Below are 26,638 nucleotides of genomic sequence, written 5' to 3' on the forward strand. Positions count from 1 at the left end.
TCTATGTGAAACATGCAGAGTTAAAGAAACCGTGGAACATGTGGTGATGCAGTGTAGGAAATTTTCAGTGGAAAGGGAAATGTTGGAGAGGAAAGTTAAGGAGTCGGGTAGGAAGTGGAGTCTAGTTGGAATGTTGGGAACAGAAGGAGAGGGGGAAGAGATAAGGAAAGGGAGGAGGGCGCTACTTGTGTTCCTGAGGGACACAGGGTTATTAAATAAGATATAAATAGGTAAATAGAAATGACTGAATGATGATACACACTCTTGTGCAGTAGGTGGCGGTATGCACCTTAAGTTGTTTGCGACCCGCCATTTAAAAAGAGAGAAGAAGAAGAAGTGAAGCAACATGGCGGCCGGTGGAGTGTCCGCGGATGGAGGAGACATCATGAGATACGCTGAATATTCTCCTAAAACAAACGCCAGGAGTGATGCAGAGATAGACAGACGGCTGGTAAGTATTTGTTTTAACGCTGAACGTCTTTGTAGAGTTTTTCAAACCGAACTGACTTGTGTTTTTAGCCGCTAGCTCCTCTTAGGTAATCTCAATGACATCAGGTACATTAGCCGGCTAGCAAACTGTACTAGCTGAAACCAGCATTAAATATAAATTTATTTGATATACGTTAGCTTTTTGGGATAACTACGCTCACTAGACTATTTTAACTAGAATAGCTAGGTAAACCAAACCTGGTTATTTGCTGTAACTAGTTATTTACATAAACACTGATGTTGATAAGCTAACATAACACATGCTAAATAAATGATCAACGACTAAAAGCTCCACAGTAAGCTGACTTGTAGATGAAAATATGTGGTTGTGGAATACGGTAAGATGTTAATTAAAATTATATTGAGCTGTCATACGCTGCTACATTCCTGTAGATGCTCAACAAAGTCAGTATCCAGAAGTGCAACATCAATTTTTTTTGGGATCCTGCTCCACTAAATAAGTTATCTTTATTTTATGATTGTAGGATTTTGCACGTCTAAATATTTAATACCCCCACACCTGGTATTTTCTCTTATTTATTATATTTTTTATATGTACTTACACAGAGTGTTAAATATACTTTTTGTGGCTGTCTCACTTCAAAAATAAAAGGATTTCTATTCTATGCTAATTGAAGAATATTTTTCACAGCCAATAGTTACACTAAAATTTGGACATTGTGTCAAAATAACTAACGAAAAAAAAGCACAAGTATGTCTTTAGAACAGTTAGTTAGCATTTTACATTAACAAAAACAGATTTTTTTTTACTCGTTAGTGTTAACATTATTGTAAAAAAAAACTGGCTGTGGATGTATGAATCCCATTTAATCTTATCTTAGCCTGGATGTTATCGGTCAAAGGAGGGTTTGGGATGTAAATAATGGAGCAGTCGTTTCCCTTCATGTCACATATACCATCTTCAGATGCTCTGCTGCATGCAGCAGGGCTGGATGAACTGCTAAGAAAGATCTTATTGGGATTATTTTAACAACTATTTGAAATGTGACAGGAGTCACAATTTTAGCTCGAATGGGTTTTCAGCTGAATAAAAAATTTAAAAGCTTTCTTTCATGTTGCTTTATGTCTGGAGAAAATGATTTGCAGATCGGTCCCTCTGTACTATTTTCTGACACATTTTTGCCTTTACCAGTTTGGATATTGTGTTTGTTAATATTTGAATTTCAGTAATATTTCGATGAATTGTTCAGCCGGTGTATCCAGACGAGGCGTTCATCCTGCAGCCTTCCACTGCTGACATAAACTTTATTTAGAATATGAATTATTATTAGGCTCATAATATTGAGGTCTCTATGACAAACAGCTTCAATACAGCAGATTATTTCACAATACATAATTATGATGACACCCAATGCAACACAAGTGTCCAAACACACAAAGTTCATGTCCTGTCAGCTGATTTGCAATATTTAGAGTTTGAATACAGTTCATTATAACACAGCTTTGGGTAAACATCTTATATTTGGTCAAATGTCTGACTGAATCTGACACAATGATTTCTGGGCATCCTCATGAAGCTGATTAACCTTTAGTGAAACAGTAGAGTATCCACTGCCTGTTTGATTTGTTTTAGCACATGTTGTCTTGCTGCCATCTCCACAGTGGACTAAATAAGACACTCTGAGGCTGTGTTGTGTCTCTAACCTGGTGTGATAACTGCTGGGTGTTTTATTCTGGTGACAGGGACAGACTCTGATTGCTGTTGGTCTCGGTGTTGCTGCTGCAGGTTTTGCAGGTAAGAACATCTGGATTTACTGAGATTACAGTATCCACAGGTGCATGCTTTATACATATGTTTGGTGTGTAACTGTTTAACGCAGGGGTGTCCAACACGAGGCCCGTGGGCCAAAACCGGCCCTCCGGAGGGTCCAATCCGGCCCTCAAAGTGTAAAAATTCCAGAGAAGACGTTAACTGCAGATTGTAAATTAGTAAAACGATAAATTTAAAATCATTTCTAGACCATGACAAGTTATTTTGATCAGAAAGTGAAATACTGGATTGTTATTTTGTCGTTTTCTGTCTCATTTTTGTAATATTTTGTCTTGTTTTGTTGTTTTTTGTCTGACTTGTGTGATTTGTCTCATGTTTTTGCCTTTTTTATATCCTTTCTGACGTTTTGAGTTTCCTTTTTGTCTCACTTGTTATTTTTTGTCATTCTGTTTGTTGCTTTTGTCATTTTTTGTCTCATTTGTCCATTTTTTGGTCGCTTTGTAACTTTTTTGTCCAATTTTTGTTTTGTTTCGTGTCAGTTGTCTCATTTTTTGTCATTTTGTTTCTTGCTTTTGTCGTTTTATGTATCATTTTGTCGCTTTGTGCCTCATTTTTGTGACAATTTGTCTTGTTTTTATTGTTGTTTTTGTCTCTTTCAAAGTAAAATTCTCTATGATTCAGTTCCAGATAGCTGTGACTAAATGTTGTCTCCTTTGTAGACACTCTGTGATCTGGAAGTTGTACTGTGTAAATGATAAACTGATGAGAAGATAGAAAGATAGCTCCTTAAATGGGAACGTTTTCAGAATGTACTTTTTCACTAAAACAAAGGAAGCATTGGGAGTTGTGGTTATTTACAGCTCATTTATGCTGTGGTTTTACTGGTCTCTCTGGAGATCAAACTGGGCTGAATGTGGAACCTGTACTAAGATGAGTTTGACAGCCCTGCTTTAACGTATTTTGTGTTTGATCCTCAGGCCGCTATGCATTCCAGCTGTGGAAGCCTCTTGGACAGGTTTTCTCTGAAACTGTCAAGAAGATGCCCACATCGGTGAGTCATTAATGAACCGACTGAACATCTGCTGCCATGTGAATACGAAGTCTGATTGAGCTAAACTTTGAGGCCACACTCTTTATTTTTAGATGTATTCCACAGAATACGCATAAAAGGTACCACTAAAGGCTTTTCTTAATAAGTTTAAATGACCCTTTAAGAGGCATCTGGATGTCACACAACTTCTGAAACAAATGATATGTGATAATGAAATGGAAGCTGATGAGCAGAAAATGACATTTTTTGGCATAAATGACTTCAACAAATCAACAGGCACTGAACACAGTGTGAAAAACACAGTAAAGGTGCTTCATATGCAGAAAGACGAGGGATGAAATGGCAGAAAACGGACACTAATAATTTTAAAAAAGGTCTTTAACATTATCCCATAATACTCAGCTCCCTGTACTGTATCTGTAGACCTTCGTCCCGTAAACGTGGATACTTTTGTGGATTTCAGACCTGAGACGTGCAGATCTTTAAAATATGCAAACAAAACTCGATTTTTTATAACATTTCCCCAAATTTAGAGGTGAAAAATACCAAATACAATGCATCCCCTCTTTAAGTTTGGCTCAGATTATTGATAATCAAACACTTTTCTGTCTCCTCAGGCGTTCTCAGCGTATTACAAAGGAGGCTTCGAGCAGAAGATGTCCAAGCGAGAGGCCAGCCTCATCCTGGGCATCAGGTAGTGGAGTGTGCTGTAGTTTAATCTGCTTCTCAGAGGAAACGTCTAATTTATGGCTAATCACACGGATCTATTCTCTGTTCAGCCCAGCCAGCACTAAGGCCAAAGTACGAGAGGCTCATCGAAGGATCATGGTCCTGAACCATCCAGATAAAGGTGAGCTTCAATTCACAATCTGTCCTCTGTGATACTGATTCAGTATTCAGCTTCAGCCAGAGCCACATTTCTGTTTTGTTTGTTTTTGTTGAGTAAAATGTCAAAATCATACAAACTTAAGTTGTCACAACACGGGCAAATATTTCTTTTTGTAAATAAAATCACATTCAGGCTGTATCAGTAACATATCTGTCTCTGTCTGTGCTGGAACTCTTTTAAGTTGATGTGCATGACTAGTTGTGACGTCTTTTAACTGCAGGATGACTTATTACAGCCTCATAATAGATTGTACACATTAAGGACATGCTTGCAAGTCACAATATGATTTTTTTGGGTAATTATTCGTCTGTGTTTGGCACATTAATGAGTTAAAATAGCATCAATAATCCCCAAACAATGCAGCAGATCATCTGCTAAATAATGAGCCAAAGCCTGTACAGGACCTAGGTTAGGTACTTTCTCAAAAATAAGAAAGAACGAACTTCTACAAAACCAGAAAATGAATCCACAAGTTACCAAAAGAGAGACAAAAGCAATTCCTAAGTGCTCACACTGACCTCCAGCCACAGCTTCAGTCATTAAACGCTCATGAACAGTTGAATTTGGTGGTAAAAAGTGCTAAAAGTTCCCTCCTATAATTACTTTGTATTAATAATGTTCAATAATTGGTGTTAATGTGTCTAAAGCTTGTTGATGGTTGTATTTTGTGACACAGTGTCACATTAAAACTCGTGTCTGTGTGTTCAGGCGGGTCACCGTTTGTTGCTGCTAAGATCAACGAGGCCAAAGACCTTCTGGACAAAGAGACCCGCCGATGACCTGAACCGTTAACGAGGACTTTAAAGACTTCATCTCCTTCCAGCTCTGCAGCTCCGCTCCGTCAGCTTCCACATCAGCTCCACACCAAGACATCCGTCCACTCAGGCTCCTGGAAGATGGAAAAACAGATGCTTTCATGACGGTTTCCTTCCTCAGCTGACGTTAAATCAACTCTGTGAACATATAAATATGTATTTTACCTGAGAGGGGAGGATGTGAAACCCTTTAGGTGTTAAACTGGAACAGTGCTGCTCTTCGTCTCCATGTTTAGCGTTTCGGTCTGAGTGTACAGATATGTGCATGTACAGCGTTACATAATGATCTATTTAAGCAACAATAGAGTAATAAAGTCACATTTCCATATTTAAACAGTTAAATGAAAGCAGTAAACATCAATAAACTTTATTTGTCAACATTTATACTCGTTGGGTTTTATTTATGAACTACATTTAGTGGTTAAACTGATTTTAGGACTGAAAAGTCGGGATCAAAGTATCTGAAGTGTGTTTTTAACCCTCCTGTTGTCCTCATTTACAGACACCACAAAAATATTGTTTCCTTGTCTGAAAAAAAATCTGCAAGAAAATTCTATTAATTCCTTAAAAGTTTCTCTTAAATTTTATTAAAAATTCCTAAAAATATCTAAAGTGATTACACACACACATATATATATATCACAAAAAAAAATCAACCAAAATCCAGTAAAATTCACTGGATTTTGGTTGATTTTTTTTGTGAATGTTCTTAAAGAAACATTCTTAACATTTCTTTATTTCCACCAAAAAAATTTCAGATTTCCCAAAAATGTTGAAAATGTGGACATCAGAAGTTTCACTGTGAAAATACATATTTTTTTTCTACATTTTCAAACTTCAAAACGGGTCAGTTTTGACCTGGAGGACGACAGGAGGGTTAAAGTTGACTCAAGAATTACCTGCAGCAGCCACATTTCACCTTGGAGGCTAATTTTAGCTTTAGAGATTTGGGAATCCTATTACACCAAAAACAAAAGCTAACTCGTATTTTCTTCATTGCATGTAAACACCAACCTTTCTTTAACCCTTAGTGTACACACACCACTCTGTGACATCCCCACCAACACCCACAATCCATTTCAGCTGTAAACATGTTTTCCATGAGTCTGGAACTAAAGCAGGAAGTGACAAAACAAACAAAACCTGCATTTGCTCCATTGGTCAAATCTACAAAATGACACAATGTAGTTTTCCACTAGATTGTGTCATTTTTTTTGTGAGTAATAACGGAAATTTGAAGCCAGCGCTCCAGAATAAAAGTCTAATACCATAGAATAGAAATAGAATGGGTTTCAATTGAGGTGGAGTGGAACGACTTGGCATACAGAGTATTACTGCAGTATGAGGGCTGAGGTTAAAGTCTTTTAGCGTGATTGTATTTCCTATTTTCTCTTTTTGTTGCCTCATTTCTCTATTTAGTCGTGTTTTCTCCTTTTACCACATTTTTCCTGAAAGCTGCACGGGACAAAAGATGTTTTTCAATGGTCCTTTTTCGTCATCATAAATCAGACGAATAACAAACGAACGCCCCAGACATCAACTTCAAAAGCTTTATTTAGAGAATCATGTCGTATAGATTTCATCGGATGGAGGGCAGAAAGCATCATTTCAGTTACACTTACAGCAGCAGTCACTGGCCAGAAGTACCAATTACAGAAGGTCTGCATGGAAAATGGTCGAATAAATAGAAAAGGAATCCGTCCGGTTCAAATGTCGCCGTTGGAGGTCGGTCCATCGATGGAGGATTTTGAGTCCTTGAAAGGCGAAAGCATCGTTAATGTTCCAACAGGAGATGTTCCAGGAGAAACGTCCACTCAGCCAGCTTAAAGTCAAACTGAAATTAATCTGTTTCCACATTTGCCAAAGCTCCGGAGACGTCCAAAATCAAGGTCCATGAGCTGAGCATTCAAACTTTTCCCTTCTGGAATCAGGCAGCTGGAGGTTTGGGAAACACGGATACGAAACATGCCTCAATAGTTCAGTTCAGCGATTAGGAACTGGAAGACATCTGCAGCATGTTGTCAGACATTTTCACAGCCAAACTGGTCTGTTAGACGATACATCCACATGGTCCATGATCCCAGTCAAACCGTTTTCTATCTGGGCCGAACCGTAGGGAGCGATACGGTCGAGACAACACCGGGAAGATGAAGCTAATCGCGAGCTGAAGTCAATATTTTGGAAGCGTTTACATCAGTATTCTCTCTACGAATTTGGCAACAACAGGTCATGTTTGTAGCGTGCAGGCACTAAAATACAACTCTACAATCTGAGTTTATCCAAAGCGACGAACATCTGAGAGTAGATCCAACACAAGCAAGGCTCTAGTCAGGAGGATCTAGTCAAATAGTTCAACGTATCACTTCTTTGACTTTAGTTTGATCTTTTTTGATTATTTGAACTCCTAACCAACATTACCAGTTGCTAATACTATTGAGATTTTCTGGCATATGCGCCGATGATCTCTAGTTTGTGGTGAAACCTGGTAGCTGCCAGTGTTTCTGTGGGTATTGTACACCAAAAGGCTTGACATTTAGACTCTGTATCCATTTATTCTGATATTTTTATGCGTTATGTTTTTGTAGTGTCTGTCCATCTCATTCTCATTGATGCTTTGAGGGAACTTCTTCAAATTTGGCACAAACATTCACTTGGATTCCAGGATGAACTGAGTGTAATTTGAATGAAGAGGTCACTGTGACTTCACCAGACGCGTTTTGGTCGTATGTCAAGAACTGGTTTACAGGAATCGGTCCTTTCAGCCGTTTTATTTCCATTACAGTGAAGGAATCCTGCATCGCAATGGAAATAAAGTGGTTGAAAGGACAGTAGGATCCAACAGCTTCGACCACGACATTAAATCTGAGTGTGGCAAAACGAAAACTAGCAATTATGGGATGTAATTTCAGTTGCACATAGAAAACAGAAAAATTGAGGGTTTGATATGTTAGCTTTGTTGATGGTGATGTTAGAGGAGAAGACTGCTACTCTATGAGGACTTTCAGAAGCTAGAAAAGACCCTTTTCTCCCTCTAAAACATCTCTGATAGTTCTTAGCGGTTGGAACACGAACAAAGTATCAGGCTGCAAGTTCCTGCAGTGGAAAAAGCCTATCGTTCTAAACCGCATCTTGATTTGTTTGCGGAGGCGCTCTACCGTGAAGCTGCAGTTTGAGTTACATTTTGGATTAATATGCACCTTATTCCTAACCACGCTGATTATAAAAGCTTTAATTATGAGCGTCATCATCTGTCTGCTACCAATAACTCTACTACCAATGACGGGGGGACGACCTAAAGAAGATAACGTCCAGCAGCAGATTAAGCTACCTTAATACATTCTGCTACTGATGGTAAAGCAATAAAGCATCTGAAAACTTCTGAGGTGCTAACTTGGCCTTTGCAGGAGATGGTCTGTATATAAAAGATGGACGTAGCAGCCGTGATGTCAACAGTTTGTGGACTACCCCTGTGAAGCCTTCATTCAGTACTTGGTCTTTTAAAACTGGGTGTGATGAGCTAGAAGGTGGATCTAATTGAAGGACCCGAGGTCACTGATGGCGACCAGTCAATCACAAGGCAGCTTTGGCCTAAAACATAGCTGGTTTTATCATCTGTTTTACTCAAAATAAAACCATAATTCACTAAATAATCACCATGCTGTGTTCAAACATTTGTGAAACTAGCAGCTGATACCATGAACTCGATAACAGAATGTTTACTGAGGGAACAAATCAAATGAGAAATCGGGTCAGTTTCTCATAGACTTCTATACAATCTGACTTCTTCTTGTAACCAGAGGAGTCGCCTCCTGCTGGCTGTTAGGAAGAATGCAGGTTTTTGGCAGTTCATCATTGGTTTCTGTTTAAAAACCCAGCGGCTACGTCCGTCTTTTACACTCTAAAGTCATAGCTTATTATGGTTTTTACTCTAGGCCTCCATAGAAATAAAGTTAACGCAGATAAAGCGCCTATTCAAAGCCTCATTTAGCCTCGAAGTTAGCTTAGTGTATAACTTAGTTTACAACCTTCCAACCAATGTTTGGCAGTAGAAGGCAGGTACGATTATCTCATACATGTAAAACCGTTTAAGGCAGGGGTGTCCAACATGTGGCCCGTGGGCCAAATCCGGCCCTCCAGAGGGTCCAATCCGGCCCTCAAACTGTAAAAATTCCAGAGAAGACATTAAGAGCAGATTGTAAATTAGTAAAATCATAAATTTAAAATAGTTTCTAGACCATGACAAGTTGTTTTGACTTTGATTGCTGTTTTTGTGACTTTGTGTCTCATTTTTGTAATATTTTGTCTTGTTTTAGACATTCTGTGTTTTTCTGTCTCGCTTGTGTTGTCAGTCTATTTTTAGTCATTTTATTTCTCACTTTTTTCATTTTTTTGTCTCATTTGTGTCATGTAATTTTTTTGTCGCGCTTTTGTCATTCGTCCATTTTTTGTCCCTTTCTTTTTGTCAGATTTTTTTCCCCTTTTTTGTTTCGTTTGTCTCATTTTTTTGTCATTATGTTTCTCATTTTTGCACTAACTGATGGTTCATTGTACATATATTTATGTTGTAGGTTTGTATATATTAGTGTGTCTCTTTATACTTATAGTGTCTTTTATGAAAGTGTTTTTATTTTGTCTTATGGCTGAAACCGGGACCAGGGTCCAATTTCGTATTGTTTCATGTGCAAATGTGGAATGATATGACAATAAAGAACCTTTGACCTTTATTTTTGTTGTTTTGTGTCTCGTTTCTGTAAAATTTTGTCTTGTTTTTGTCTGACTTTTGTCATTTAACAAATTTCAGGCTGTTCATGATGTTTGTGAAAAGATAATTCTTTAAATGTGAACATTTTCAGAATGTACTTTTTCACTAAAACAAAAGAAAAATGTGGAGTTGTGGTTGTTTATATGTTGTTATGCTGTGGTTTTACTGCTCAGGTCCACTTCAGATCAAACTGGGCTGAACGTGGAACCTGGACTAAAATGAGTTGGACACTCCTGCTTTAAGGTGTCACAGCTGAATTCTTGTGTTATTTATTTCCAGAAAAATGCGTGTGGCAAACTGCAGACATGTGGACACGACTAAGGCTTAACGAGGAGAGTTTAGATTTCAGTCCGACTTCACAAATAATGTAAAAGTTGTACTTTAAGCTGATTGGATATTGTTTAGCTGTAGAGGACTCGACTCGGCTGCTGTAGAAAAGTTTGTCAGTAAAGCAGAGTTTTGTTTCTAGCTGGTAGGATTTCCCGTTGTTGAAAAGCTCCATGACAGCGTCTACAGGAATGTTAATGCAGGAACAGGATCAAGTAGAAGTTGGAGAAAGCACCATGAAGCTCTGCCCACTCAGGAGAACACGGAGGAGGAGGAGGAGGAGGTGTTAGGTGAACACTAGGAGCATCCAGAACGGGTTATTTTACAGTCGATTATCATCAATAGAGCATCCAGAGACATGAATATTCATTATTCCAGTAAATAATAACTCCAGTATTTTACATTTGTTACGTTTGGACGCTGATCTTCCAGCTTTCACAGTTTCTGCTTCCACCGTGTTTCGTCCTCCTGCAGGAGAAGGTGAAGCAGTGATAGTCTGAATAAAAACAAACACCAAGGAGGCGACAGAACGACGGCGCTGCTGGCTCAGGGAGGACACGTCGGAGGTGGAGATGAATCGAGCTTCATTAAGGCTGCTCGGTTTAACGTGCTCGGCGACCATTAGCAGTCCTGCGTGGCTCTCTCTAGATCTTCATCCTGCTGCCCCGCCTCCTCCTCCTCCTCCTGCTCCTCTTTCTCACTCAGTTCCTCTCCGATCACATCTAGTCTCGCCTCCTGCCCGTTCAGCACTTCTTCCTCCTCCTCCTCCTCGTCGTTATGAAGCCTCGCCTCCTGCAGCTGCAGCCGTCGCTCCTCCACCAGCAGGAGGCGCTCTCTGACGCCCTCCGCTGCTGCTGCCGTGTCGCTGGGACTCCCAAAGTACTGCTCGCTCCTGAAATTTAAAAAAAAAAAAAAAAAAAAAGGAATTAGACATCTTTAAATGTGGAATTTGTTTTGGATGTTTCTCAGGAATGGAGAAAAAAGGACAAATATCTACAGAGTGTTTTGTTGGTTGCAAATGACAAAAGCAGCAGATATTTCAGGTTTTAGGGCAGGAGTAGCTATATGAGGTTGTGTATTGGTAATGAATGTGTTTGTACCCATCAGGGAAGATGATCGGCATGGTCAGTCTGTCCAGGAGAGTTTTCCCTGAAGAGTCGACTTCATCCAGAGACTCGGCCTCCACAAATTCCTGCTGCAACACCTGAAACATGGTAAAAACACGTGTACTGAAGGAACATTTATATGTTCAGCAACATGTGAGGACGACACACGGATTAGACGGAGCAGGTCACATAGATTTGATGCCAACAGGAAACTCTTAGTGCAACTTTTACTGGTTTATATGACCTGCTAGAATTATACAGAAGCTTTATATAATGACTAGGGCTGAGACTTTAACACGTTCATTTCGATTGATTAATTACAGAAAAAATAATGCATTTAATCGCATCTTTCCCTAATTTCTGGCACACCGCTAACACTGATGAACCCGCCAGCCCAGTAGGTGGCGCTAACGAACCTAAAGTCTGTTTACAGCTGTGAAGAAAATGCACAGGAAGCACTGAGTGATGGAAGACGAGACACATTGAGCTTGTTGGGAGGAAAGTTTTTAAAAATCTTCCTGATGGCAGCTTGGTTGTAAAAGACTTTTCTGATCACCTCAGTGCAAAACATTGCATATCTTATGGTTATTTTAATTTTCTGTGTTGCTTTTGATTCTTATTGTTATAATTCTGTGTCTTGTTATGGCAGCTTTTGGGGTGTTTTTGAAACTTTTTGTGGCTATTTGGCTTCTTTTCAAGCCCATGTTGCATTTTTTGGTGGTTATCTTGCCTGTTTTGGCCCATTTCACTTCTTTTTGTGGGGATTTAGTGTGTTTTATTGGTGATTTGCATCTTTGCCATTAATTTCCATCTTTTTGGCTCATTTCGCACGTTTTTGTGGTGATTTTGCGTCCTTTATGGCGACTTTTGAATGTTTGTGTGGTTTTGCATCTTTTGCGGATGATTTTGAATCTTTTTGTAGTTATGCAACAAAAGGTTTTCTCATCACATCATCTTTGAAAGGGTGAAAAATAATTCCTTGCTTTCCAATCAGGTCCTACACAGCGTCACTGCTCAGGCCCTAATAACTGAGCTTCACTGCTTTTTCTCGGACACACCGACGCCTCCACTCGCTGCTACACCTGACAGGTAAGGCGGGGAGATCTCACCCTCTCGGCAGCGGTGTGGAAGTTCAGAGCCAGCTCCAGTCTCTGCTGCCTCTCCTCGGCGCTGACGCTGAACTGCTTCCAGACCCGGTTGAGTCTCGGCAGCGTGTCTCCGGAGGACCGAGTGGTGCAGCGCAGAGACTGACAGAGGACGACGGTGGCCTGCAGCAGCTGGCGGCCGTAATCGTAGGTGCTCTGAAGGAAGAGACGGGAAGACACGGAGAGTTAGTGTCAGTCTGCCGTTCTGCTTTCAGGGTCTTCTCTTATCGTCTGACGTTTTGTTTAGTCTCGCTCGTGGCGCGACTCGACCTCGGCTACTTTGGTGCAAACTGAACAACTATTTCAAGGACTGCTGGTAACATTCGTTTGGTGACTTTAGACATACATGCTTTTAAATAAAAAGTCTAAACAGACTATTAGATGGCCTCATCATCAGGTCAAAGTCTGACTTCATCCTACTTTGATTTGTGAATAAAAACCTGAAAAACTCCTGATGTCCTTCAGCTGTGGGTTGTGTTCAGTTCTAATAAATATGAGCTCGTTAACATGCTAATTTAAGGTAGTAAACACTTTTTATACCGTATCAACATTTTTTTTCCCCCATTCATTCAACTTTTTTTTTAAACTGGGAACAATGAGGTTCAGTTTGTGGAAACAGACCAAAAATATTCCCATTTAAGACGCTGCAATCAGAGAATTTTGAGTTAGACTGTTGATTTTTCGTAAATATAACGTGTTGTTTTTCATTTTTCAGCTGCATTATTTCAATTTCAAGCGTAAAACTTCATTATCATGCGTAATATTTTAATTTCATGAGTAAAATTTGAATTTTATTTGTGATATTTCCCCTTCATGTGTCAATGTAAGACACAATATTTCATTTTTAATGAAATATATATTATGACTACCTCAGAATCACTCGCTAGTATTATTTCTTCATTTAAACTCTTATTTGATCATTTATTTGATTATCTTTTTGCTTCTCTCTCAGGTAATGCATTGATGGTAATGTTATGTATTTTTGTTTTTTCAGCAACATCTGGAAAAAGAATTTCCTTCAGGATTAATAAAGTGTTAGCCCATACTAAAAATAAATAAATCGTGGATTCTTAAATGGTTGGCAGCTAATCAAGCGGCTCCGTGTCTCACCTGAGCGACGTCCACAAACTTGCGGTGTTTGTCCAGCATGGTCCTGGTCTCCTGAGAGTCGTCTCCTAGTCGGACGTGAGTCTTCAACAAGGCGTCCAGCAGCTCTCCGAGCCACTCGACCGCCTGAAAACACGCACAGATCAGGACAGGAAGCGTGTGTACGGCATCTGTGTGTGTTTCTGTGCCGTCGTGCGTCTCACCTGTAAAGCGTCTTCTTCACATTTGAACAGCTGGACCATCTGGAGCATCTTCAGCCTCCTCACGTCCACCATGTCCTCACATCTGGAACACACAGTTAGAGGCTCAATATCAGATCAGTTTGTCTTCAGGGTGGCGCTGGAGGAGAGGTTACTAGAAATGAAGCAGTTTGTTCCCTCAGAAGCAGGAATGGGATGTTTGATAAGGAAGGATGTGGATCGCTGTTACCTCCCAGTCAGGTGCGAAAAACTGATCACAAGCTTAAATTCAAGTGTCGTGTTTCATCAAAGAGACCTCCTGTGTCTCCTCAAGCAGGAGCTGAATGTTTTCTACAAATGTTTTTGACAGCTTTACAAAAAGAGGCTTTTAACGAACAGATGCATGAAAAGAAGAAGTAGGAGAAAGGTACCGCTGCTTGCGGAGCTGCATCTCCTCCATCACAGACTGGATCTGCTGAACGTTGTCCTGCGGGTCTCCTGGTGGACTCTCGCTTTCCTCCAGACTCCAGGACGGCTGGTTGCACATCTGCTCCAGGACCAGCGCCCCCTTCTGACGCACAGACGTAAGTCCTGCTTCTGCAGAGAGGGGAGACGTTTAGGAACTGTACGACACCAAACGGGATTTTGTAGGAAAATGAGAGGAGTACGAACCGACGGTCTGCAGCTTCTCCTCCAGCAGTTTGAGGTTTTGCTGAATCGATGCTCCGTCAGCTGGAGCCACGTCGGCACAGAGCATGCCCAGTAGACCGTCCAGCTGCTGGGACAGCTGCAGGATCAATCACAAACACACCATTACCTGACTATTTCTCATTTTATGCACGCTGTTGTATGTTTTTTACATTATCGTCTAATTCTGAAGTGTCCAACATGAGACCCTAAGAGGGGAGAATCTGAAAGTTAAAGATTCTGTATCAAAGACATGTTGAGAAATAACTGTGATATTTCCAGGCTTTTATCTTCAATAATCATAATCCTTCAGCCTCATAAATAAATCTGCAATTTCTCTAAAATGCTTTTCTCAGAAAGTTCTTGATATATGAAAACAGCATTTCCATCGTTGACAGAAACATTTTTAGTAAATCAGAGCTGGTTAACCAGAAGCCTCCTGATGATTTCAGGTGGAATAACCTCCAGTCTGAGCTCCTTACCTCCTGTGTGGTGCTGTGGAAGCCCTGCGCCGCCTGCAGGACGTTCTGTCGGCTCTCCAGCTGAGCCGCCTGTCGGTAGCAGACGTCGCTCAGCTGCTGCTGCAGAGCCTTCAGCTCGGCCACTTCCTCCTCTTCCCCGGCACTGAGCAAGGCGGCGATCTGCTGGTTCAACTCCACGTAGACGGCAAACCACTCCTGGAAACACAGAGACACCGAATCACCAGGGTAACCAACTCCACATGGAGACACAGAACAGGGGCAACAAGAGTCCTGCAGTAGATATTAAGCTCAGGAAGTGACTCAAAAAGCTGCCGTAGCGTGTAGTAATGTTCTGTGTTTGCTCTACTGTAACAGAAAGAAATGGGTGTAAAAATAACTCAATGACTCAGAAAAGAAGTTAAATGAAAGCAACTCTGGAGCTGCATGAGAAGAATGAGAATTTCACTGGATTTTGGTTGATTCTTTGTGAATGTTCTTAAAGAAAATATTACAAGTTTTACTGATACATGTGTAATCACTTCAGATATTGTTCGGATTTTATTTTTTAAAGATTTTTGCTTATTTTTTAAAAAATATTTGCAAGAATTTTCCTGCCAAATTTGGGGGATTTTTTTAAAATAAAACTTTTCAGGGAAACTTTTAAGGAATTATTAGAATTTTCTTCCTGAAGGTTTTGAAAATTTTCAGAAATCTGTGGAATTTTTTTGCTGAATTTTTGGATTTTTTTCAGACAACGATATTTTTTGGTGCCTGTAAATGAAGACAACAGGAGGTTAATATGAGACATGATTGCTGCAAGTCACTGCACCCAAGCAGGAAACACATTTTCACACGCACACACAAAAAAAGATAAGATTTGTGGCTCTTTCGTGGCCGTTTTTTCCTTTCTGTCTGGACACTCTGCTCCGTCTGACCGCTCTGCACAGATCGCCACGTAGAACTTTCACATTAAGAGTGAATCTGTTTCTGTTTTCAACCCCAAATCTGATCACATGACGGTGAACGTGTGCGTTTCCTTACACTGTGCTGGCTCTCGATCTCCTCGTGTTTCTGCTGCAGAGCCTGAGCCGCTCGCATCGAGTCTCCGATCGCCTGGTGGGTCTTCAGGAGCTCCGAACCGGGACCCTGCAGCCAGGTGACCACCTGAGAGAAGGACAAAACAGAAGATACAGACTGCTTCAGAGACACACAAAATGACCACAAGAAGACCTAAAACTACCACGAACAGACTGAAAAAGACCACAAAGGGGCACAAAATGACCACTAAAGGACCTAAAATGCCCACGAAACAGTCTGAAAATGACCAAAAGAGAAACAAAATGATCACAAAACACCTAAAAATTACCACAAACAGGATGAAAACGGCCACAAACAGGTGCAAAATGACCACAAACATTAACAAAATGACCACAAAAGGCATAAAATGACTACAGAAATTAACAAAATGACCAGAAAGGGGCACACAATGACCACAAAAAAAAAAAAAAAATCACAAAATGACCACTAAAGGACCTAAAATGCCCACGAAACCGTCTGAAAATGACCAAAAGAGAAACAAAATGAGCACAAAGGCACAAAAAATAACCACAAAAGATGCTTAAAATGACCACAGAAAAACACAAAATGATCATATAAAGACACAAAATGACGATAGACACACAAAATAACTATAAAAAGTTGCAAAATGATCACAAAAAGTGAAAACGGCCACAAACGGGTGCAAAATGACCACAAAAAGGCATAAAATGACTACAAAAATTTTCAAAATGACCACAAAAATTAACAAAATGACCACAACACAGACCAAAAAAGAAACGAGAAATGAGCACAGACACACAAAACAATCACAGAGAAGCACAAAATGACAAAAAGAAACACAAAATGACTCAATGAGACAGACATTTATCATATAAATACACAAAATGACAGGAGACACACAAAATAAGTACAAAAGTTGCAAAATGACCACAAAATGATCACAAAACCACCTAAAATTACCACAAACGGACTGAAAATGGCCACGAAAATGCACACAAAAATGATCACAAAAGAAACAAAAAAAGCACAGACACACAACAACAAAGACACAATATGACCACAAAAACACAAAATAACAAAAAATTACCCAAAATGACCACAAAAACACAAAATGGTTCAGACAAATATCATATAAAGACACAAAATGATGAGACAGAGAACATAATCCCAAAATGACCACAAAAACCACCTAAAATTATCACAAACAGACTGAAAGTGGCCACAAAGGGGCATAAAATGACCACAAAAATGCACAAAATGACCACAAAAAGATATAAAATGTCCACAAAACAGTCTGAAAATGACCAAAAGAGAAACAAAATGAGCAGGTCATGTGATCTGGAATGAACACACTTGGCCATTTTCAGTCTGTTTGTGATCATTTTAGGTGTCTGTGGTCATTTTGCAATTTTTTGTGTCTCGTCATTTTGTGTCTTTATATGATAATTATCTGTCTCCAGTCATTTTGTGTGTTTTCATGTGTGTCTTTGTGCTCATTTTGTTTCATTTTTGGTTGTTTTCAGTCCGTTTTGAGGCCATTTTAGGTCCTTTTGTGGTCCTTTTGTGCATTTTTGTGGCAGTGCTCAGCCTGTTTGTGGTAATTTTAGGTCTTTTTTTGTTTGTGGAAAGTGTGACCTACTAGCTTACAGATGTTTATATTCTAAAGGCCTCCTGTGTGTTTTCATATTACTGAATAAACCCACACACAGAGGTTATGATCCTGTACTGAGTTAAAGCAGGAATGTTCCCCTCAGTGCAGCTCAGTGACATTTAAACGTCTGTCCAGATGTGTGTGTGTCGAGATCATGACTTCATTGTATTTATCAGGTCAGCGATGCCTTCCAGAGTTCATACACAGATACACATGCACACTTCGATCAGAACTAGGCCACCCCCCCACCTCAAATCCTCCAGGCTAGCGACCGACATGTTGCAGCTACCATGGCAACCCCAGGCTAACGTCCAAGACATGAGGTGATGTTACCCATGAGCCCCGGCGGCTGCAGGAACTTCACCAGAAGCTGAGGAGCATTGAAGCTGCTCGCTGACGCCGTTTCCGATGAACAGGGTCAGTAGGACGATGTGGAAGTGTGGAAAAGACGTATTTACACATTTTGTGTCTCGATTTTGGCCTTTCATATCTCACTTTTCTCATTTCTTTATGTTCTTTTGTGTCTGGATTTTGTTATTTTCTCATTTTGCATCTCGTTTTTTGTCGTTTCGTATCTCGTTTTCATCATTTTCTGTCTCGTTTTTTGTCGTTTCGTGTCTCGTTTTTGTCGTTTTGTGTCTCGTTTTCGTCATTTTCTGTCTCATTTCCAGTTCCATATTTCCAGAAGGATCTGCTGCACACGGATGTTACCTGCATGACCTTGGCGTGGATCTCGTCCAGCTGGGTGCGTTTGTTTCGCTGCCTGCAGAGCTCCTGGTATCTGGTGTACTGCTCCCTCAGAGAGTCCAGCAGCTTCATCACCTGAGGCTGAGCCAGCAGCTCCTCCTCCATCGGACACCAGGCCGGACCTGGAGGTCAGACAGAGGTCAGACAGAAGTCCTGGAGGGTTCAGACTGAGACGCCTCCTCATTTCTGTTGTCTCTAAAATAAAATTATCTTTATAAAACTCTAAATTGTGAGTTGTTTTAGCCCCAAAAAGGCAGGAAATCACAAAAAAAACTTGCACTGAAAGTTATTTTTCCCCTCAGGAGGTTAAAGCTACGAACCTACAATTTTACATCCTGCAACAAATTACCTGATTAACTGCAGTCCCAGTCAGTGTGGATTAAACTACACTGTGTTCATATTGTGGTGACTTAATGCCTTCATCTCAAGTCATTCTGCAGCATCCTTTGTGTTACTCTGAGTTACTGTATTCACCTGCCAAAACACACTTCAGAGTAAACCCACAGCGATGGAGACACCATCCATTAACTAACCCATCCATCCATCCATCCTCTGACTGATTCCTCACCTCCCTGCCCTCCTCCTCCTCCCTCCGAGCCGTTAAAGCGACGCTGCTGCAGCTCCGACAGCAGCTCATGACCTGCAGACAAACAGACAGAGGTAAAAAAAAAAAAAGCCGTTATAAAAGCACCGGAGACAATAAGGCGTCAGTGCTGATACATTATGGAAGGAGCCAGTGGAGGGAGGAGGGTGGCACCGAACACAAAGACTCCTTTCACCTCCGACCAACGCTGTGACACAGCTGCTCTGTACAGTCGACACATCCAGCCGTCATCCGTCTATCTGGAGGGCCTGTTTACTTCCAGCACCTCCTCGTGTTTCGTCCTTCAGACGTCAACAAGTTTGGGTTGGTCACTACACAGAGCTCTAGTAAAATATCCACTAGAAGGTTATTATTGCAGCAACACGAGCTGCTGTTTTTAGGTCTTGTCAGAAATTCAGCACAGAAATCTAATGTTTTTAAGTCTGTTTTACAGGCATGCACAGGTTTTACGTCAGGAGTGTGCCCACATTCAGCCCAGTTTCATCTCCAGTGAGTTGCACCAGTAAAATCATAACAGAATAACTTAGAAATAACCACAACTCCTAATTTTTCCTTTGTTTTAGTGCAAAAAGTACATTCGGCGCGGCGCGGAGGCGCGGTAGTGGCGGCGGGTTGTGACACAGACGGACGGAAAATTCGGATCCTTTTTCATTTTTAGAAAGTTCTGGCCAACATTTCCTGATGACAGATTGAACCCAATGTAAACCGACCTTCGTTGCCTTAGTTTTGTCTTCAGCAGGGGTCTTCTTGTGTCTTCTTGTCTTGTGTTTATGCAACGAAGTAAAGCGTGACGTCAGAGTCGGCAGCCACCCGGCCATTCGGGTGGTGTTTACAAACCCGAATGGAGGAGCCGAAATGAGCCGAAGAACACGGCGGGATGAGCCGAAATGGGCCGAAGGCGCTGGGAAGAGACGAGCTCCGAATATTTTCGTCTGGGGGGAGGAGGGAGTGATCACATAGACATATGTGTATATGTTTATGTGATCACAGGACGAGATGAGCCGATAAGTGCAGATGTGGGCCAAAGGCGGAGGGAAGACAGTAACGCGGCATATTCTTTCCGCCCGGTAACGTCCGACGGGGGGTGGGGAGGCGAACATTCGGATACCAAATTAATATCCGGATAGTGCCGTAGCGAACGAATATCCGGGTATTCGGGTACAGCCCTACTGCTAATCAAGCATTTAATCACCTAATAATGTATTTAAAACCCTCTAAGGAAACATCTTTTCTGTCGCCTTTAGAGGATTCCCAAGAAAACACAGCTGGTCAGACTCCATAAGATTCATTTGTCCTGCGTGCAGTGAACCTATCATTTACTTACTGATCTTCATAATTGTGTTTCCAGCGGATTGTAGCCGTCACGTCTTTGTAAAGCTCCCCGGCCATCGTCTCATGTCCTTAAACATGCTCTATTAATTTTACTTCTATGAGAATAAAGCGTGTTTCTGTCTTGAGGACAAGGAAACGATTGTTCAGTCAAGCATCACGTCTGAGCTTCATTATGGAGATATCCTTCACTCTTATGCTGCTCGGTCGACCTGAAAACTCCACGCAGTTTATCGTCGTGCTCTGAATTCCACTACAGGAGAGATTCTACGCCGGAAAAGTAGGTTGGTGCTCGGTAATGAAAAGCTGCATTCCGTCATCTGGATTTGGAAACGTCTCCGTCTTTTCTTGAATTAAAAAACACTTCTGCCCACATCAGACCTCAGGAGTGACGTTTTATTCTTGGTCTGCATACCTTTTCCATCAGGTCGTAAAAACACTTTATATTCTCACTTTGATCAACCAACAACAGCTCAATCTGAACTCCTGATGTTTCTTCCACATATTGGATCTTCTTGATTGACTCTTTTGGTTCTCATGGCAATACGTAACTGGTCTAATAAAGTGCGAAACATTTCTCCTCGTGGGGGAATACCTAAACATGTGATGTACGTTTTGATAGAGATAGATAGCTCTCATATGAAGTTTGACTGTACAGGAGATCCTCGGTTTATGACGTCCTTGACCTACAGCGTTTTGTCGTTACATCAGAACTGGTTACATGGAACTAGTTGACGAGCGGAGCGGATGAATACGTCGTCACACGGCGCTGTAAGTGAATGCAGCACAATCCAAGGTGGTGTACAGCCGGAGAATGGAAACAAAGCTGTCTTATGGCGCTGCGTGACGACATTTTCATCCGCTTTGCTCGTCAACTAGTTCCATGAAACCAGTTCTGACGTAACGACGAAACGCTGTAGGTTGAGGACGTCATAAACCGAGGACTAAATTACATTAGAGTATTACATTAGAGATGGTTAGCTCTCATATAAAGATCTATATAAATGGCTTGTTCTGTACCTTGATGTCTATTTTTTCTTCTATTGCTGTCTGTTTGTTGTTGCACAGAGCTGCTAAAAGTATAAAAACAAAATATATCTTAATTACTGCTCAAGTCAATATTGAATTTGCCTTCTTCTGCTTTCCACTTTAAAAATTCAATTAACTACAGAGGTCCCACTGGCTGATTTCAAGTTTCTAGCATGCATCTCTGATTGTCTCTGAGGATGTGAGAGCTTCCTTAATCCGCCAGAGTAGCGGTGAAACTGCAGTTAAACTTTACGTAAACCACCGCAGATGTGTCTGGAAGAGGATTAAATGATATTTACCGGTCTGAAGGACAGTCTCAGGGTCAAAGGACGGCAGGAGGGCGCAGTCAGCTGATCTGCAGAGGACAGACGAACACACAGCTCAGGATTTGATTTGTCCATCATCTGTGTGTGTGTGTGTGTGTGTGTGTGTGTGTGTGTGTGTGTGTGTGTGTGTGTGTGTGTGTGTGCGTGCGTACTTGTCCTTGTCCACTGAGCTGCTCTTGTCGCCCTCGTTGATAATCGACAGCTCGTCCAGCAGCGACGTCGACTCCTTCGTGAACTTCTCGAAAACCTGCAAACGAGAAGGCGAGCGCCCAGGTTACCATGGCAACAAGCTTTTTAATTATGTTTTTTAAGCTAGAAAAATAATGGAGGGGCCTATTCATACGAGACAGTTACCAGCCTCTTGTTGAGCCAGTCGCTGTGGTCGTAGTCCAGACTTCCTCCAAAGTCGTCCGTCAGCTGACAGGGTTCGATGTAACGAGTCAGCTTATTGGCCGAGACCAGGATCACCTGACAGGAAGCACAGACAACCAACATGCAACACATAATTATATTTACATCAACCTATATGACACTTGTAGTCAATCCTTCTCAGTACTTCTTAGTCTTAACACAGAGTTCAACCTTAACTATGAATCTTTAGAAATCTACACCAGGATGTTTAAGGTGTTCGCACTAAAATTCAGACATAAAATTAAGAGAAAAATGATGGATCCCACAAGAATACAATCATATAGTCACTTCAGGTTAAACACAGTTATTTTTATATATTGAACTACATCAATTATGTTTTATGAGCTGTGAAATACAAGACTTTTTAAAATTAAAGGAATATTCCGCTTGTATTTCTTCATTCTTTCTTTAAAACTTCCAAAGATGATCCCAAATTACATATAGTAATACTGTCAGCATAATGGCAGAGAAAATGTCTTTCTAAGCTCTAATCTTGCATGTTTCAAGACACTGACGTGCAGAAAGTGAAAATACTCCACTGCAAGTCAAAGCCATGCATTCAAAGTATTATTGGGGTAAAAGTGTGAATTATTCACGTGATTTACTCCAATAAGAGGACTCATTCTGCAGAAAAACGGTCCCTGTTAATGTTATACTAAGATGTACGACGTTTTATAAACCAAAGTACAGCTTTAATTGATTGCTGCTGTAGAAACCGTAATATTAATGTTGTTTGCACTTCATAATATAATAATTTATAAGCACAGCAGATGCTCTTGAAAGCTTTATCTCTTGGCTCATTTTGGAAAAATTAAGTGCAAATATATAAATTAAACAGTCGTCTTAATGAGTGCATCAACTGAGAGCTACGGACTAGTGAGAGAGCCAAATTACAAAATAAATCTACAAATAAATGGCTAATAAAGTGGAATAAAAAGACAAATAAGTACAATTTAAAAAATAAATAATGTGGCAATATTAAAGAAATATTAATCAAAAAATAAGTCCATAAAAGAAAGGCTAATGAAAGTAAAAATATAAAGACAAATAAATAAAACAGTTTTAAAAATAAGAAAAAATGTGCTTGTAAATAAAATAAAGAATAAATATGTGGCAATATAAAGCAATATTAATTAAAAATGAATCATTAAAAGAAAAAGCTAATAAAAGTAGAAATATAAAGACAAATAAGTAAGAAATATGCTTTTCTTTTCTTTTAAAGCAACATTTAATGTTGATTTTTATTTTATTTTAAGCACATTTCTTATTTTTTTAAAAATTTATTTATTTATTCATCTTTATATTTCCAGTTCATTTGCTTATTCGTTTATAGATTTATTTTTGTAATTTGGCACTCTTACTACTCCACAGACAGCAGCACAAAGGGCAAGAATGAAATTTTAAAAAATGGATTTTTTTTGAGCTGTGAATCTGGCAAGTCCACACCAGTGGGGAGAATAAAAAAGACAGAGCTAGAAATAAGCAGAAGAAGTCCACTTCAGCACTTACAGACGCTCTTCAGTGAGCACTTAAGAACTTTACTGAGACTGTCCTTGAAGTTACTTTGAGCTTCTTTTTAAGTTTCGCCCACTTTTATAACTTTTCACTCGTAAGTCAAACTTTAAGACACATTTAACTGGATCAGATTCCACATCCAGCGTTGCTTCAGTCTCTCAGCCCAACAGAGCTGCTGGATCACAAGACAAACTTCTCACAGAGTGTTTTCTAAAATCTGGAAATAGAGCGTTCAGTGTTTGTGAAGAGCCTGCGAGCTGTTTTACAGCAACCCACTACAGCTTTCACCACAAATTTAGGCATTAATCATTTTTTGCATGCTTGAATTTAAACTTTGTCTTACATCCAGTCCCCTCAGGAACCAATCACCGCAACTTTTCCACAATTTTGTTTGGAGTTCATCAATCATAGCAGTCCCCAGCGGCAAACATAACGCACATACGTCACCTGAATTCACTTCCTTTTTGTGTTTGAAGAAGCAGACATGTCCATTCTAATGCCTCTCACTTAAGAACTGACCACGGATGCTTTGTTGTAAAAAAACAACAACAACACAGAATCACTTGGTTAAATCTGTCATTCTGCAATAAAAACATTCTGATTATTCTGGAAAAGTAGGCTGGTTGGAGGTCATGAACCTCCACGGAAGTCCTTGTCAATGGTTGCTGATAAACTCATCCAGGTCCTGGTGATGGAGGAGTGTCAGGAAAATGGTCTTCCAGAGAAGTCCGGCTGGTTTCTCCTGACTTTCTAGCAATTGTCACCGTCTCTGGCAATTTCCATCGCTACACAAACGCTAAAAACATCACAAGCTTTTAGAAAAGCTGCCACAAATTCCGGCATTTGAGGATGCAACAATCTGATAAAACACCCGCAAAATCCTGGAGGGACTGAATATAGTTTCTGTATTGCTTGTGTTTCCCACAATTTCATCGGCAACAACATCACAATTTTTGAGAAACGCTGCCGCAAATTCAGGCATTTTAGGACGCAACAATCTGGAAAAATGCCCACGAAATCCTGGAGGGATTGATTATCGTAGCTGCATCACTACTCGAGTCACATTAAAGTGCCTTTGTGGGGAAGGTCGCCTCACAAATAAACCTGAAGGACAGCTGGTGGTGACTCTGTCCTCCAGTTGTCACTGCAGCAATCCTGGCGAGGAAATTGGACCGATCTCAGTGTGAGTGTGTGTTTTTTTGATGTTAGGTCAGACGTTGGAGCAGCTGTACAACACACTCCCCGCTGTGTCATCCGCAAACACACTCCATAGCTTGGATGAGTCACATTTCAGCGCCGTCACCGGAATCTCCCGTCCAGCAGCTGAGGAGTTTTAAAATAAAGGGGAGAAGACGAACGCCGGACAGGTTGAAGTTTATGAGACCACCAAGATTTATAGTCACTTCAGCAGGAGCACAATAAAGTGAATTTTACTCTTTCCTTGCTTTGAATCTGCTGCCGTCGAATGTCGGAGCGTCCTTGAACGCAGCGGCGGGGAGAGTTTTTCTAACGGCTCTCAGAACACAAAGGTACCTCCACTCGACTGTCATCTTAACACCGACCGTGACGGATTATCTTTCTGCAACAACTTTCGAACTCGCTGCAGACCCGCCAACTTAGCTCCGTTACCGTGGCAACGGCGGTAGAGCCAACATGGCTGCGGAAATCTGGGTCACAGCGACTACTGATCTGTCAGTAAAACCATCTGTCTGTAATAGAGGAGGAGGCTGCACCCACACACACACACACACACACACAAAAAAACACACAACACACACAGCATTGATCCTGGCTCAGGTTTCCAGCTGCACTCAGGACGGTTAATGATGCTGAAGCTTCTTGTAACCGGCTCTCTTTGTTTGATATCAGGTGACAACAGATCAGAAATGTGTGTGTGTGTGGCATTAAGACCAACACAAGAACAAAACTGGCAACACAAATGGCCTGTTTTTATCCTCCAACTCAGAGGGTGTCCAACATGCGGTCCGCAGGCCAGAAGCAGCCTAAAGTATGCTAAACTATGCTGTGTTACATTGTTATGTTATACTGTTATGTGTGTTACTATATGTTATGTTATGTTACATTATGCTATGCTGTGTTATGCTATGTTATGTTATTACTGTTATGTTGTGTTACGTTATATTGTTATGTTATGTTACATTATGCTATGCTATGCTGTGTTATGCTATGTTATGTTATTCTATGTTACATTGTTATGTTATACTGTTATGTTGTGTTACGTTATATTGTTATGTTATGTTACATTATGCTATGCTATGCTGTGTTATGCTATGTTATGTTATTCTATGTTATATTGTTATGTTATACTGTTATGTTGTGTTATGTTATATTGTTATGTTATGTTACATTATGCTATGCTATGCTGTGTTATGCTATGTTATGTTATTCTATGTTATATTGTTATGTTATACTGTTATGTTGTGTTACGTTATATTGTTATGTTATGCAATGCTATGTTGTGTTACGTTATGCTATGCTATTTTATGCTATGTTATACTGTTATGTTATCATAAAAATAAAATCTCGATTTTTTAGTCATCTTGGACGATTACGATTTAAGCGATTTTTGTTGTTTCTTTGTGGTCTGTTTGCTATGGCTAGTGCTAGCCATGCCGCACTCCTGTAGCTGCCAGCTCTCTTCCCATTCTTTAGGATGCCTCTGCTGGAGGTGCTGAAAGAGGTTAGTTGTGCTGCTACTCTTCGTTTTCACAGTACTTTTGCAAACCTTGCACATGACTGTAGTTTGCTCTGTGTCAGTCTTGTCAAAGCCGAACCACTTCCATATAATCGATGTAACATGAGGCCCTTTTCTCAAGACCAACTCTTCGTCTGCTGTTGTGCCCGTCATGACGGGGTGGGGAGTGTTTTGGCCGAAGGAGATGAGATTCGGAAGCAAACGCGAGTGCAGAAGAAGAATCTGTATTGTTATATATTTAAGCTCGCCTTGATTTTACGATTTGGCAAATTTTCAAATTGTCAGGTTTTAAAAGGCGAATTAATCGAATTAATTCCATTTATCACCCAGCCCTTTATGTTACGTTACATTGTTATATTATGCAATGCTATGTTATGTTGTATTGTTGTAGTGTTACATTATGCTATGTTGTGCTTTGCGATGCTTGTGCTATGTTATGTTATGTTACCAAACAAAAGGGGAAACAACCCACAGGGAAACCGTGCTGAGAAACAGCTAAAA

The 26,638-nt window shown here is 40.4% G+C and overlaps 2 protein-coding genes across 3 annotated transcripts in view; one reads left to right on the top strand and one right to left on the bottom strand.

Annotated features, from left to right (window-relative positions):
• The first annotated feature begins 307 nt into the window (after window positions 1–307).
• Window positions 308–5,356, top strand: dnajc15 (DnaJ (Hsp40) homolog, subfamily C, member 15). The gene is made up of 6 exons (XM_022203626.2): window positions 308–451; window positions 2,194–2,245; window positions 3,199–3,272; window positions 3,890–3,966; window positions 4,052–4,122; window positions 4,870–5,356. Exons 1-6 carry the CDS (start codon window positions 347–349, stop codon window positions 4,938–4,940), a joined length of 450 nt encoding a protein of 149 aa, XP_022059318.1. The 5' UTR covers window positions 308–346; the 3' UTR covers window positions 4,941–5,356.
• Window positions 5,357–6,512: 1,156 nt separating this feature from the next.
• sestd1 (SEC14 and spectrin domains 1) overlaps window positions 6,513–26,638 on the bottom strand; it is a 28,452-nt gene continuing 8,326 nt past the window's right edge. Inside the window, exons 6-19 of one of the 2 annotated variants that reach the window (XM_051958799.1) lie at window positions 21,850–21,963; window positions 21,654–21,742; window positions 21,469–21,524; window positions 18,776–18,847; window positions 18,172–18,329; window positions 15,792–15,914; window positions 14,772–14,966; window positions 14,275–14,389; window positions 14,034–14,199; window positions 13,627–13,708; window positions 13,427–13,549; window positions 12,281–12,472; window positions 11,166–11,269; window positions 6,513–10,957 (exon numbers count right to left, since the gene is read on the bottom strand). In XM_051958799.1, coding sequence (XP_051814759.1) covers window positions 10,687–10,957; window positions 11,166–11,269; window positions 12,281–12,472; window positions 13,427–13,549; window positions 13,627–13,708; window positions 14,034–14,199; window positions 14,275–14,389; window positions 14,772–14,966; window positions 15,792–15,914; window positions 18,172–18,329; window positions 18,776–18,847; window positions 21,469–21,524; window positions 21,654–21,742; window positions 21,850–21,963 — 1,860 coding nt within the window. In that variant the 3' untranslated portion in view covers window positions 6,513–10,686. Of the gene's footprint in view, window positions 10,958–11,165; window positions 11,270–12,280; window positions 12,473–13,426; window positions 13,550–13,626; window positions 13,709–14,033; window positions 14,200–14,274; window positions 14,390–14,771; window positions 14,967–15,791; window positions 15,915–18,171; window positions 18,330–18,775; window positions 18,848–21,468; window positions 21,525–21,647; window positions 21,743–21,849; window positions 21,964–26,638 lie in introns of both variants that reach the window. The other variant, XM_022203627.2, reaches the window with a different exon arrangement.

Source organism: Acanthochromis polyacanthus, chromosome 14 (genome assembly GCF_021347895.1).
Source record: "Acanthochromis polyacanthus isolate Apoly-LR-REF ecotype Palm Island chromosome 14, KAUST_Apoly_ChrSc, whole genome shotgun sequence".
Classification (NCBI taxonomy): Eukaryota; Metazoa; Chordata; class Actinopteri; family Pomacentridae; genus Acanthochromis; species Acanthochromis polyacanthus.

What these genes read in the sequence shown, in the direction of transcription:
- dnajc15 (XM_022203626.2), top strand. Translation starts at nt 347, where the DNA reads ATGGCGGCCGGTGGAGTGTCCGCGGATGGAGGAGACATCATGAGATAC. An exon ending in TGCTGCTGCAGGTTTTGCAG is followed by an intron (nt 2,246 to 3,198) that starts GTAAGAACATCT and finishes TTTGATCCTCAG; the next exon opens with GCCGCTATGCATTCCAGCTG. An exon ending in AGCCTCATCCTGGGCATCAG is followed by an intron (nt 3,967 to 4,051) that starts GTAGTGGAGTGT and finishes TTCTCTGTTCAG; the next exon opens with CCCAGCCAGCACTAAGGCCA.